Source organism: Alexandromys fortis, unplaced genomic scaffold (assembly GCF_014885135.2).
Source record: "Alexandromys fortis isolate MF-2015 unplaced genomic scaffold, M_Fortis_MF-2015_v1.1 scaffold_229, whole genome shotgun sequence".
In the NCBI taxonomy this organism is placed as follows: domain Eukaryota; kingdom Metazoa; phylum Chordata; class Mammalia; order Rodentia; family Cricetidae; genus Alexandromys; species Alexandromys fortis.
The window spans coordinates 1,598,926-1,613,084 of NW_026068122.1; the positions used below are offsets into that span (position 1 = coordinate 1,598,926).

General features: G+C 37.0%; 1 protein-coding gene across 1 annotated transcript; it reads left to right on the forward strand.

Moving 5' to 3' along the window:
* The first annotated feature begins 12,701 nt into the window (after positions 1-12,701).
* LOC126490421 (olfactory receptor 4F21-like) lies at positions 12,702-13,637 on the forward strand. The gene has a single exon (XM_050125360.1). The coding sequence runs from the start codon at positions 12,702-12,704 to the stop codon at positions 13,635-13,637; it is 936 nt and encodes a 311-aa protein (XP_049981317.1).
* The last annotated feature ends 522 nt before the right edge of the window (positions 13,638-14,159 follow it).

Consider the following 14,159-nt stretch of genomic DNA (forward strand, 5'->3'; position numbering starts at 1 on the left):
ACTGCTGGGCCCTTTTTTAACATTATTACTATTATTTATGTTTAGGAAAGTTTATGTGTGTGGAGGTGGTGTCCTTGGATGTCATAAGAGGAAATTAATTGTTTGGAGCTGAGGGCATCGTTCACTTAAGACTCAGAGCCCAGAGGCCTTGAGCTTGACCATACCTGAATGCTTCCTCCCATGCAATGAGTTCTTATAGGAGGAGAAAGACGTACTATACTACATTGTGCGACCTGAAACTACACTAATGCATTATTTGAGTGTGATGATACCTATGATCAAATTACTAACAGTAGTACAGGTGATTAAGTGTCATGAAGTGCTGTCATTAGAAAATGAAATTTTCTCTATCTAGAACTTCAAGTATAATGTTGAAGAGATATGAAGAGACTGGAAAACCTTATCTTGTTCCTGATTTTAATAGAATCATTTGAGTTTCTTCTCTACTTAATTTGACGCTGGCTGTCATCTTGTTGTATACTGCTTTTATTATGATTAGATACATTCTTTATATCCCTGATCTCTCTAAGACCTTTATTATAAAAGGTGTTAGATTTTGTCAAATTATTTTTAAGCATCTAATAAGATAATTATATGTTTATTCCTATAATTTATTTATATGTTAGATTACATTGATAGATTTTTATATGTAGAACCATCCCTGCATCTCTGGGATGAAGTCAACTAGATCCTGGTGGATAATATTTTTATGTGTTCTTTCAACTGATTTGCCAGTATTTGATTGAGTATTTTTGCATGGACATTCATGATGTAGATTGTCCTGTAAATCCTTTCATGGTCGAGTCTTTATGTGGTTTCAGTTTCAGGGTATCTGTAGCATCATAGAAAGTGTTTGGCAATGTTCCTTCTGATTATATTGTGTGGAACAATTTCAGAAGTATAGGTATTAGCTCTTTGAAGTTACCATTTACAATAGCCACAAATAACATAAAATATCTTGGGGTAACACTAGCCAAAGAAGTGAAAAACCTATTCAACAAGAACATTAAGTCTCTGAAGAAAGAAATTGAAGAAAATATCAGGAAATGGAAAGATCTAGTATGCTCTTGGACATGTAGGATAAACATAACAAAAATGACAATCCTACCAAAAGCAATACATAGATTTAATTGAATACTCATCAAAATCCCAAAACAATTGTTTCCAGACCTTGAAAGAATAATACTCAATTCGGATGGAGAAACAAAAAAAGCCAAGATAACCAAAACAGTCTTGTACAATAAAAGAACTCCCAGAGACATCACCATGTCTAACATCAAGCTCTATTATGGAGCTAAAGTAATGAAAAATACTTGGTATTAGCATAAAAACAGATAGGTGGAACAATGGAATCAAATCAAACACCCAGCTATTAATCCACATATCTATGAACAGTTAGTTCTGGACAAAAAAAGCTAAAATTATACAATGGGAAAAAGAAAGCATCTTCAACAAATAGTGCTGTCATAAATGGATATCAGCATGTAGAAGAATGCAAAAATACCCATATCTATCCCCTTGCATTAAACTCAGGTCCAAATAGATCAAAGACCTCAATATACATCCAGCCATACTAAATCTTATTAAAGAGAAAGTGGGAATTAGCCTTCAACACATGGGCACAGGTGACCACTTTCTAAATGTAAAACTAGTAGCACAGACACTGAGAGCAACAATACATAAATGGCACTTCTAAAACTGAGAAACTTCTGTGGTGCAAAGGAAACAGTCGACAAGACAGAAAGGCAGCCTACAAATGGGAAAAAAATCTTTGCCAACCATACATCAGACAGAGGACTGATCTCCAAAGTATATAAAGAATTCAAGAAACTAGACGTCAAAAATCCAAACAATCTAATTTAAAAATGGGATAAAGATTCAAACAGAGAATTCTCAACAGAAGAAATGACCAAAAGATGCTTAAGAAAATATTCAACGTTGTTTTGATTTGCATTTCTCTGATCGCTAAGGAGGGTGAGCATGACCTTAAGTGTCTTTTGGCCATTTGAATTTCTTCTGTTGAGAATTCTCTGTTCAGTTCAATACCCCATTTTTTAATTGGGTCAATTAGAATTTTAATGTCTAGTTTCTTAAGTTCTTTATATATTTTGAAGATCAGACCTTTGTCTGCTGCATGGTTGGTGAAGATCTTCTCTCATTCAGTAGGAGGCCTTTTTGTCTTAATGATAGAGTCCTTTGCTTTACAGAAGTTTCTCAGTTTCAGGACCTCCTCATCAGATCCAGCTGGACCGCGACTGAATGAGCATGTGATCACAATGGACTCTCTGAATGGGCTGACAATGAGGGCTGACTGAGAAACCATTGATAAAGGCACTGGGACTTGTTTCTACTGCATGTACTGGCTTTTTGGGACCCTAGTCTATTTTGAATGTACAGCTTCTTAGGCCTGGATGTGTGTGTGGGGGGGGGGGGGCTTGGACTTCCCACAGCGCAGGGTTCCCTGCCCTCCCTTAAGGAGGGAAGGAGAGGGAGAAGGGTGAGTGTGGGAGCAGGAGAGAAATGGGAAGAGGGGAGGAAGTGTAAATTTTTGAATAAAATAAAAAAGAAAATGTTTAACATTAGCCATCAGAGAAATGAAAATCAAAGCAACTCTGAGATACCATCATACACCAGTCAGACTGACAAAGAACAAAAACATTAATGTTGACTTATGCTGGAGAGGATGCAGAGTAAGAGGAAAACTCCTCCATTGCTATAAGGAGTAAAAACTTGTACAACCACCTTGGAAATCAGTATAGTGGTTTCTCAGAAAATTGGGAAACAACCTACCTCAAGGCCCAGCAATACCACTTTTGGACATATACCTGAAGGATTCTCATTCATATTATAAGAACATTTTCACAACTATGCACATGGCATCATTATTAGTAATAGCCAGAACCTGGAAACAACCTAGATGCCCCTCAAGTGACGAATAGATAGAGAAAATATGGTACATTTACACAATGGTGTACTACTCAGTGGTTTAAGGAAGTAGACAAGATTGCCGGGCAAAAAATGGGATCTTGGGGGAGGGGGAGGAGGGAGGTAAGGGGAGATGGGGAGAGAAAAGTGAGAAGGGGAGGTTGGGGGGAACTTGGGAAACGGGATGTTTGGGATAAAGGAAGGTCGGATAGGGGAGCAGGGAAGCACACATCTTAATTAAGGGAGCCATCTTAGGGTTGGCAAGAGATTTGGTGCTCCCAGGTGCCCAGGGCGATGTCCCCAGTTAGTTCCTGGGGCAGCTGAGGACAGAGAACCTGAAATGACCCTATCCTATAGCCATACTGATTAATATCTTGCATATCACCATAGAACCTTCATCTGGAGATGGATGGAGATAGAGACAGAGACCCACACTGGAGCACTGGACTGAGCTCCCAATGTCCCAAGGAGGAGCAGAAGGAGGGAAAATATGAGCAAAGAAGTCAGGACCACGAGGGGTGCACCCACCCACGGAGACAGTGGGGCTGATCTATTGTGAGCTCACCAAGGCCAGCTGGACTACGACTGAAAAATCATGGGATAAAACCGGACTCTCTGAATATGGCGGACAATGAGGGCTGCTGAGAAGCCAAGGACAATGCCACTGGGTTTTGATCCTACTTCATGTTCTGGCTTTGTGGGAGCCTAGCCAGTTTGGATGTCCACCTTCCTAGACCAAGATGGAGCAGGGAGGACTTTGGACTTTCCACAGGGCAGGGAACCCTAACTGCCCCTCAGACTGGAGAGGGAGGGGGAGCAGAGTGGGGGGGAGGGGGAGAGGAGAGGGAGGAGGGGGGAAAAGGGAGACGGGGAGGGAAATGGGAGGCGGGGAGGAGGCGGAAATCTTTTTTTTTCAATAAAAAAATTATATTTAAAAAAATGACATCTTGAAATTTGCATGCAAAAGAATAGAAGTAGAAAAAAAAATCCATTCTGGATGGGGTAACAATCCAGAAAGATAAGCGTGGTATGTACTCAATCAAAAGTAAATATTACATATAAAGAAAAGTATTATAAGCTTGTAGTCCATGACCTCAGAGAAACTAGTTAACATGAAGAACCCTAAAAGACACATACATGGATCCCCCCTGGGAAGTGGAAATAGACAAGATCTCCTGAGAAAATTGGGAGTGTCGGTGTGAGAGGAAAAGTTAGGGCTGAAGGGCGAAAAGAGGAGTGGACAAGGGGAGGGGGAGGAGAATTTGAAGGAATGGGATGATGGTCGAGATGGGGGAAGGGCAGAGAGGGAGAGCAAGGAAAGAGTTATCTTGATTGAGCAAGCCGTTATGGGGCTAGCAAGAAACTTGAAACTAGAGAAATTCTCAGGAATCCACAAGGATGATCCCAGCTAAGAGTATAAGCAACTGTGGAGAGGGTGTGTGAATTATCCTTGCATTGTAGTTAGATTGATGGTTATCTTAAATATCATCATAAAACCTCTATCCAGCCACTGGTGGAAGCAGATACAGAGATCCACAATGAAGACAGGGCTGAGCTCCCAAAGTCCAGTTGAAGAGAGGGAAGAGTGATAATATGAACAAAGGGGTCATGATGAGGATACACACTGAAAAAGTTTCCCTGAGCTAATGGGAGCTCACTGACTCTGACCTGACAGCAGTGGGGGTGCACAGTGGGGGGAGCGACTTGCATAGAACCAAACTAGGCTGTCTGAGTGTGGTGGCTATTTTATGGCTGTGGCAGACTATGGGCTCACTGTCACTGAGACCATGGTTTCTCACTACAGCTTGTACTGCCTTTTTGGAACCCATTCTCTTTGGACAGATACTTTGCTCAGCCTAGATATAGTGGGGAAAGTCTTGGTCCTGCCTCAAAGCAATGTGCTTTGTTGATGTCCCATGGAAAACCTCACTTTCTCCAAAGAATGGATGGGAATAGGGTGGGGGAAATGTAGAGGAAGCAGAAGGAGGGGAGGGAATGGAAACTGGAATTGGTTTGTAAAATAGAAAAGAATTCATTAATTTTAAAAGAAAAATAAAATTTTAATGTAGCAAAAGAGACATAAACAAAAGAAAATTAATATTATGAAAGAAAGGGACCCAGGAGGACAGAAAAGGAGGAACATGAGAGGTGATAGACAGCAATTCAATTAAAGCATACCAGATGCATAGATCAAAATGTGGCATAAATCTTATTGCTTGTTCAATTTATATTCACTAATAAAATTTTAGATTCCCCAAACTAGAAGGTTAACAAAAAATAAATTATAAGAATATTATTTAGAATATATATAAAACACTAATTATGGATGAGTTATGATCCTGTAGAGGCCTATAATATAAAACATGGAACAAAATGTAAATGAATTTGTAAGTGTTTATGTATATTGAGATGGCTATGGATAAAATTATGCTTAATGGTACTTGTTGGAAAAAAGGGAAGAACTAAAACATTTTCATAAAAAAGTAAAATATATAAAGCTTATAAAAAACTATAGAAATATAGTTTCTTTTCCTTTGAAAGACAGATAAATTCATTTAACCAAAGTGCATTAAAATAAATATCAACATTTCTAAATTACTGATCTAAGATAGATTATTTCAGTTGACTTTGCTCAAATATTTAGAGATCATTATATATTCACATTGCATCTACATTCTTCTTTTATTTTTGTATTATTTTGTTCTTATTTCTTTTTTGGTTTTTATTTTGTTTTATTTATTTATTTATTTATTTATTTGTTTATTTATTAAAAATTTCCACCTCCTCCCCTCCTCCCATTTCCCTCCCACTCCCCCCATTCCCCCTTCTCCTTCCTCTCCAGTCCTAAGAGAAGTCAGGGTGCCTTGCTCTGTGGGAAGTCCAAGGCCCTCCCCACACCATCCAGGTCTAGGAAGGTGAGCCTCCAAACAGACTAGGTTCCCTAAAAGCCAGTACATGCAGTAGAATCAAAACCCAGTGCCATTATCATTGGCTTCTCAGTCAGCCCTCAGTGTCAACCACATTCAGAGAGTCTGGTTTGATCACATGCTCCTTCAGTCCCAGTCCAGCTGTCCTTGGTGAGCTCCCATTAGATCAGTCACACCTTCTCAGTGGATGGATGCACCCCTCACTGTCCTGACTTCCTTGCTCATGTTCTCCCTCCTTTTGCTCTTCATCTGGGCCTTGGGAGCTCAGTCCAGTGCTCCAATGTGGGTCTCTATCTCTATCTCCATCCATCACCAGATGCAGGTTCTATGGTGATATGCAGAATATTCATCAGTGTGGCTGTGGGATAAGGCCAGTTCAGGCACCCTCTCCTCTGCTGCCCAAGGACCTAGCTGGGGATATCTCCTTGGACACCTGGGAACCCCTCTAGAGTCAAGTCTCTTGCCAACCCTAAAATGGCTCCCTTCATTAAGAAATCTTATTCTCTGCTCGCATATCCACCCTTCCTCCATCTCAACCATCCCATTCTCCCAAGCTCTTCCAAATCCTCCCCTTCTCCCTTCTCTCTCCCCATCTCCCATTCCCCCTGCCCCATCTCCACACCCATGCTCCCAACTTTGCCTGGCAATACCCTACAATATTCCACTACACTTTCCTTCAAATTCAAGGCCTCTTTTTTTATTAATTGCTTACATATATGCAAGTAACATTGTATGGACTGAACAGCTTATATTTAGAAATGTGTATATAGTCATATATACCATGTGGTGATACACAGATGAAGGAGATGGGTTAGTTTGGGATATAAGAATCATCCAGAATTACACTTAAGCTATTAGCCAAAGAGTATTGCAAATGATATGGTTTCTGAGTGATTATTTAGAGACTGAGCACCTAGGAACAAAAACAAGTGGTTTCCAGCAACAAATTGGCATGCCAACATGGCCAACTAAATCTAAGAGAGCTTGGAAAGGAATTCTAGACACAAAAGAACAGAGTGTGGCACAGTTTCTTGGTAGCCACAATTTTTTTTTTCTAGATGGACTTGCTGCTAGCAAGGGTTCCATGGCTGCTTTAAAAGGGGTGGACCAAAAACTGTGCACTGTCTTTAAAAAACAGTGGCTTCCAGGTTTTCAAGCACAAGAGCTCTGACCCTTTAGTGAGTTCTCACTGCAGAACATTTGAATGGGATTCGTAAGCAGAGTGCTAAAACGTGCTTAAGGCAACATAAACCCTCTATGTGTTAAAAATTGGGGCAAAGTACATGGCTCTCAGAGGCGGTGGACATGTCTCTGCCATGTAGGGCTAGGCTGAGCAAGTAGGCAAAGCCATGTTGGCTGTAGCCATGCCCACTTAGAATTTTATTTATTTATTTTTTTGTTTTATTTTTTAATTTATTTATTTATTTAAGATTTCTGCCTCCTCCCCGCCACCGCCTCCGCTTTCCCTCCCCCTCCCCCATCAAGTCCCCCTCCCTTGTCAGCCCAAAGAGCAATCAGGGTTCCCTGCCCTGTGGGAAGTCCAAGGACCACCCGCCTCCGTCCAGGTCTAGTAAGGTGAGCATCCAAACTGCCTAGGCTCCCACAAAACCAATTGGTGCAGTAGAATCAAAAACCCATTGCCATTGTTCTTGAGTTCTCAGTAGTCCTCATTGTCCACTATGTTCAGCTAGTTTGGTTTTATCCCATGTTTTTTTCAGACCCGGCACAGCTGGCCTTGGTGAGTTTCCGATAGAACATCCCCATTGTCTCAGTGTGTGGGTGCACTCCTTGTGGTCCTGAGTTCTTTGCTCGTGCTCTCTCTCCACCTGCTCCTGCTTTCAGTCCGGTGCTCCAATGTAGATCTCTGTCTCTGTCTCCTTTCATCGCCTGATGAAGGTTAATATTCAGGACGATGCCTATATGTTTTTCTTTGGGTTCACCTTCTTATTTAGCTTCTCTAGCCCTTCAACGGAAGAATGGATGAAGAAAATATGGAATATATACATATTAGAATACTACTCAGCAGTAAAAAAAACAATGACTTCTTGAATTTTGCATACAAATGGACGGAAATAGAAAACACTATCCTGAGTGAGGTAAGCCAGACCCAGAAAGAGAAACAGGGGATGTACTCACTCATATTTGGTTTCTAGCAATAAATAAAGGACATTGAGCCTATAATTCGTGATCCTAGGGAAACTAAATAAGAAGGTGAACCCACTTAGCATTTTAAGAAGTGGTCTTGGTCAGAAAATAATTACAGATACACAATAAGGACAGATTCAGACATAAAAGACCTCTAAATGAGACAAACTGTGTTTAAAAAGTATACATAGGCTTAGGAAAGAGAAGAAAAAGAGTAAAGAGCCATTAAATATAATGTAAAAGAGTACATAAGTCATAGATTAAAGAAATAAAGATAATAAATTAAATATTAAACCGTAGAAAAAGCCATGTGGTGATATACAGATTAATAGAAATGGGTTAAATTAAGATGTAAGTGTTAGCCAATAAGAAACTAGAGCTAATGGGTCAAGCAGTGATCTAATTAATACAGTTTCTGGATGGTTATTTCAGGACTGAGCAACCTGAATCAAACAAGTGGCCTTCTACAACAAATTGGCATTCTTCTATGTAAACCAATTGCATATATGACAATATATTATCCATGAATCATTTATATTTCTTATAATTTGTAATCTGCCAATTTCAATCTTACACCGAGAGGCGATCAATATATTTGTCAGAAAAAAAATTGTTCTTGAGCCAAAGGGGTCTAATACACTGAATACCAAACTTCTTAAGGAAGCATATTCATTTTAAAGAGTTTCTTTTCTCTCATCATACAGGAATAGATCATATCTTCATAAAAGGATCATAAGTAACACTGTGACGGGAGTCAGAAAATTATAACAGAAGTCAGAAAGGGTTTTGGAAGACTATGAAATTCCACTTAGGTATAAATATTAAATAAAGAGTTAAAAGTACATTATAGTACATTATATTACTCTTTTCTACTTGTTTCTAAATATTTCTTAATAATGGGTATTAGCATAATTTAATAGATACCAAACAGGTATTATCAATGATTTTAATAAGTCCAACAATTCAATGTGCATGAGATCACAAATTTAAACATTATCACAACCACATAGGGGCTCCTCATCAAATAGAACAGTCATTTACCAATAATTCCTTCTATGTTTATTAATAGCTGACTCTTGGGAAAAAAATATTTATAGGAGGCAAAGTTCCTATAGAAAACTAATCATTATGTAGATATTGAATTTTATTCCCAGTCATATTAATTGGTTGAATTCCTGTTGATAAGTAGCTGTGTGCCTTTAGTTGTAATGATGAGGGGTGAATTAGAAAACAAGTTCTTCCTGTCCTGTGTTCCTCATCCCTTGAAGATGCTGAGGGTAGAATCTATGCTTCCTCAGGTACGTGTAGGACCATTCTCTAATCTCCTAGTGTCAGGTTGCACCACCCTCAACTTGTTCTGTGTTTTTGTTTTTCACAATATACTTTTTCTGTGTCTTATGATTTGACCTAGTTCACCTCTTACAAGTTCATTTGTAACCTTTGCTTTCTTCACTCACAGTTGAAACTGACTTGAGAGAAATTACAACATTCTTCAAAGCAGTAGTATTTTAAAGTAATATGTGTAGTATTTTGACTCTTCTTTCCCCTTCTCTCTAAAGAATAAGATCAGTAAAATACAAAAGCAATGTCTGTATCTTGGTTTTTCATAGCAACTAAATTATTCTTTCCAGTCTGATAATCTACAGGAAAGTCTCATATACTACCAATTTTTATGATGGAGAAAACGTATTTAGTAGTTATGCTATAATATTACACTATATTAGATATTAGTAATGCCTCATTTATATGCATATATTTATTACTCTTTTATATACATTAACATAGATATATATTTTTATTTGAAAAGTACTATAAGATAGAACAACTCACATTGGGATGAATAAGCTGCAATAGTTATTTAATTCCAATCACAGGATAACATCAAGATAGATTAGTGGGTAAAGAGGCTTTTAAATAAAGTTATGCTTATGGATTTGTATTTGATTCGAAAAGTGTTTTGAAAAGTAACTAATTTGCAGTTATTTCTTTATAGGTTTTTATAAGATCATCCCTTTTTAAATAGAAGTTTGTGGCACATTCTAAACCATTGCATATTAGTATTCTCTTTACTGCCCAACCACTCATTATTTATATCTTCAAATTGCTGCTCTCCATTTTGTGTTAGTCCTTCTTACATATCCACTACTTTTCAGTAATTTTGAAGTAAATCCACGGATTAGTCATCTGGCAAATGATAGTTTCCTAAGTCTGAACTTGCTTTATTTTATTATGATACTTGGAATTCCCATTTTATACAGAGTATCAAATATATAATAAATATATTAATAAAATGTATACATAATGCTCTTTATGTCTTTTTTCTGTATAGACTATTACTGATTTCTTATATTTCTTTAAATTCTCTTGCACATAATATTTCTTCTTTGTCGTAATTTTTGAGATGGTTGTATAATTTGGCTACTGGTTACTGAAACTTTGGGCTTTCAAATAGCATTTTTTGGATTAGATTATCATCTGTTTCATTACACACTATTATTCTATAGCTCTAACAGATGTTTCTTTACTTTTTAGATTTAGTGCTTCACTTATAATCAGAAGTTAATAATCTAAAAATGCCAATAAAATTATATTGAAAACATTATTTATAATGCTTTTCTTTTGTTGATATAAATACATAAAACAGTTTTAAAAATGATAACTCATGTTTTATATTTATTTCTTATAAGCACTGAGGAAAAATTGTTTGAAATATTAGGATGTTTTACCAAAGTTTTAGACGATATGCTACAGAACTACACAAAAGTTCTTAAATACATCTAAAGATTAAGTTGAAAAATCCCATTGACAAATTGATCTTTATTTATTTATTTATTTTAATTTTTTGAGACAGGGTTTCTCTGTAGCTTTGGAGTCTGTCCAGGAACTAATCTAGTAGACCAGGTTGGCCTCGTACTCACAGAGATCAGCCTACCTCTACTTTCCGAGTGCTGGGATTAAAGGCATGCACCACCACTGCCCGGTTGACAACTTGATCTTTAGATAGACAACTCCTCAAACATCCTTTAGAATGACTTAAATATAAGGAACAAAAAAGACAATAGTATGTAAAGTAAATGTTTTATTATTTTATTTTAAACTAGTATACCTCTGTGTACATTCTTAGGAAATATCACTTCTGTTGATGACAAATGGAAAATCACATAACTGACAGATATCAGAAAGCCAATGGTGGAAATGTATACCAACAAGACCAAAAGAAAGAGGAGATAATTCTGCAATAGTTCCAAAGAAACTATGATTAATATGATGATTGCTTAGGCTCTTAATAAAGCTATTTCCTCCAAAACACTCTGAAGAAAGGAAAGCATCACAGAATGAGTAAAATTGATGATTACCTCACAGAGGAGATGTTGGAATGAAGAGGCCACAAAGTATAAAGAAATCCAGGCCCTCACTTTTTTGTTTGTTTACTTGCTTAGGATTTTGACACAAGGTAGCCAGTAGCCAATAATGGCTTACAACTCACTACCTAGCCCAGAGTGATTTTCAGTTTGTGATCCTCTGCTATTGCACACTCCCATACCCAGCATTTAGATTTAAAATTAAAAAAAAAAAGCACTATAAAAAGAAGTCATTGTATTAGTGGATTAAGGAAAAATAAGAACTGAATACATTTTAGTCAATTAAATATATACCTGAAGAAGATCCCAGTATAAAATTAAAGGGCCTGTTGTTAAAGAACTCAGACTGGTAAATAGGAGCATAGATTACCATATCTTTAGTCACGTATGCCAGTCCTAGCTCTAATACTTTATCCCACTGGAAGTCAGTGTCTCTGTGTATAAAATGGATCTAATAAAACAGAACATAGAATTGTGTGAAGTTTGAAAGAAATAATGTTTAAGCAAAGATCCTTTTCCAGAATAAATGTTTAATACAACTTCCATAAAATGTTATCATTATAATATATAATATATATTATATTTTACTTAAATGTGCATATTTTACTATTGTAGGAAATAATAAATGAATAAATAATTCCAAGCCTGTATAATTCTGAGTAATTATTTAAATATGGTGAATGAGCTCAATCTGTACATCTCTCCTCCACCTCAACTTATGCAAATAAAAAAATCATATGCCAGATATTCCAGTTAAGAAAATTATTGATGTGCATGAGAGAGTAAGAAATGCTGCTAGGAATAATTTGCAAGTCATTACCAAAGCATTAATCTGAAGAAAACAAAAATATTGTCACATGAGTGAGGAAAGTCATAAGAGAACAGCTATGGAAAATGTTAAGGCAACCTTCACAGTCAAAATAAAACAAAGCAAAACCAAAATGCCTGGTTTTGGAAAAAACAATGAAAGTAGCCTGTTTTCATCCTTTTAAGATGCTAACAACTTTCTTGCATTTAATAATTTTCTATAATTAAAGGAGGCTGTTTTTAGCCCAGGAGCCTATGATTTTCCTGCTTTAGCATTGTGAACACTGTATCTAAATAGATAAGCGAGGTTATATTGCTAGTATACATTTTTTCTGTGATCTTCCATTCTCTTTATGTGTGATCTGATGATCATTATATTTCCCTTCCTGAATGTTATTCATGTATCTCCAACTATGATAAATATAGACATCAGAAGAACGAATTATAGTCAGTGGAAAGACCTTACTACCACTGATGAAAACTTGGTCATTTTCTATCAAAAGGTGTCTTGATATCCTCTCCTCTGCACCAATCAATGGATCAAACAAATGACTCTGTGGTTTTTGAGTTTGTGTTGCTGGGACTGTTCAATTCCTGGAAAACTACAATTTTTCTCATATACATTTTTTCTTTGCTCTATTTAAGCATAATCTTGGGAAATCTTTTTATTGTCCTTTTGGTAATTACTGACTCCCACTTACAGTCTCCTATGTACTTTCTTCTGGCCAACCTGTCCCTCATTGATGTTGGACTTTCTTCTACCACAGTTCCCAAGATGATCTCAGACCTTCTGAAAGAACGCAAAGTAATTTCTTTCCACAGTTGTATGACTCAGATGTGTTTTATCCACATTATAGGAGGAGTGGAGATGGTGCTGCTCATAGCCATGGCGCTTGACAGGTACACAGCCATCTGCAAGCCACTACACTACTTGAGAATCATGAGCCCTAAATTATGTATTTCATTTGTAATCGCTGGCTGGGTCACTGGTGTGGTCCATGCCCTGTCCCAGTTCTCTTTTGTTATAAACCTGCCTTTTTGTGGTCCTAACAAAGTAGACAGCTCTTACTGTGACTTTCCTCGGATCATACAACTCGCATGCACTGATAGAGACAAGTTTGAGTTTGTTGTTGCTGCCAACAGTGGCTTCATGAGCATGGGGACCTTCTTCCTGCTTCTGCTCTCCTATGTCTTCATTTTGATCACCGTCTGGAAAAGGTCTTCAGGGGACTTGTCCAAGGCGTTTGTCACTCTGTCAGCACACATCACTGTGGTTGTTCTTTTCTTTACTCCCTGCATGTTTCTCTATGTGTGGCCTTTCCCCACATCATCAATTGACAAATACCTGTTTATTGTTGACTTTGCTGTGACCCCTGCCCTGAATCCTGTTATCTATACATTAAGAAACAAAGATATGAAAGAAGCCATTAAAAAGCTAAGTAAGCACAGATGTTATGTCAGAATTATCTAACCATATCTGTAATTAGAGTCTGTTCATAAACACAGAAACCCCTATTTTTATGCTCATTGAACATCATCAGTTATCAAGTTTTTCAGGCCAGGGTCAACATTAAATATATCTCACTGAACAAATATATGTTACTTTTACATATTTACTAACATATTTTACAACTGTGGGAATCAGGAATCTATCAAAATATATTACAAATGATATTAAGGAACAATATCTTATATTTTAGATTATGTCATTTGACATAAGAAATAATAAAATGATATTTCTCCTGTTTCTATGTGATTCACAAAAACTGTTCATTTATTTTGGCAAATGTCACATCCAATGTTTAGATACACAGAAGCAGTAGCTATGTTTAGTTACTTAGCTCAAAGCACCTCCAAAGAAACCCTAAGTCACAATCTGATTACAAATAATTCATTTGGAATCTGATATTTAGAGAGATCAGTAAAAGAGCAGATACAAGAACAGAGAAGGGAAATATTATTGTGGTAATACACATAACTGTGTTTCAGAAAT

Bases quoted from the DNA above. Each gene is read 5' to 3' on its own strand.
- LOC126490421 (XM_050125360.1), top strand. From the start codon at position 12,702: ATGGATCAAACAAATGACTCTGTGGTTTTTGAGTTTGTGTTGCTGGGA.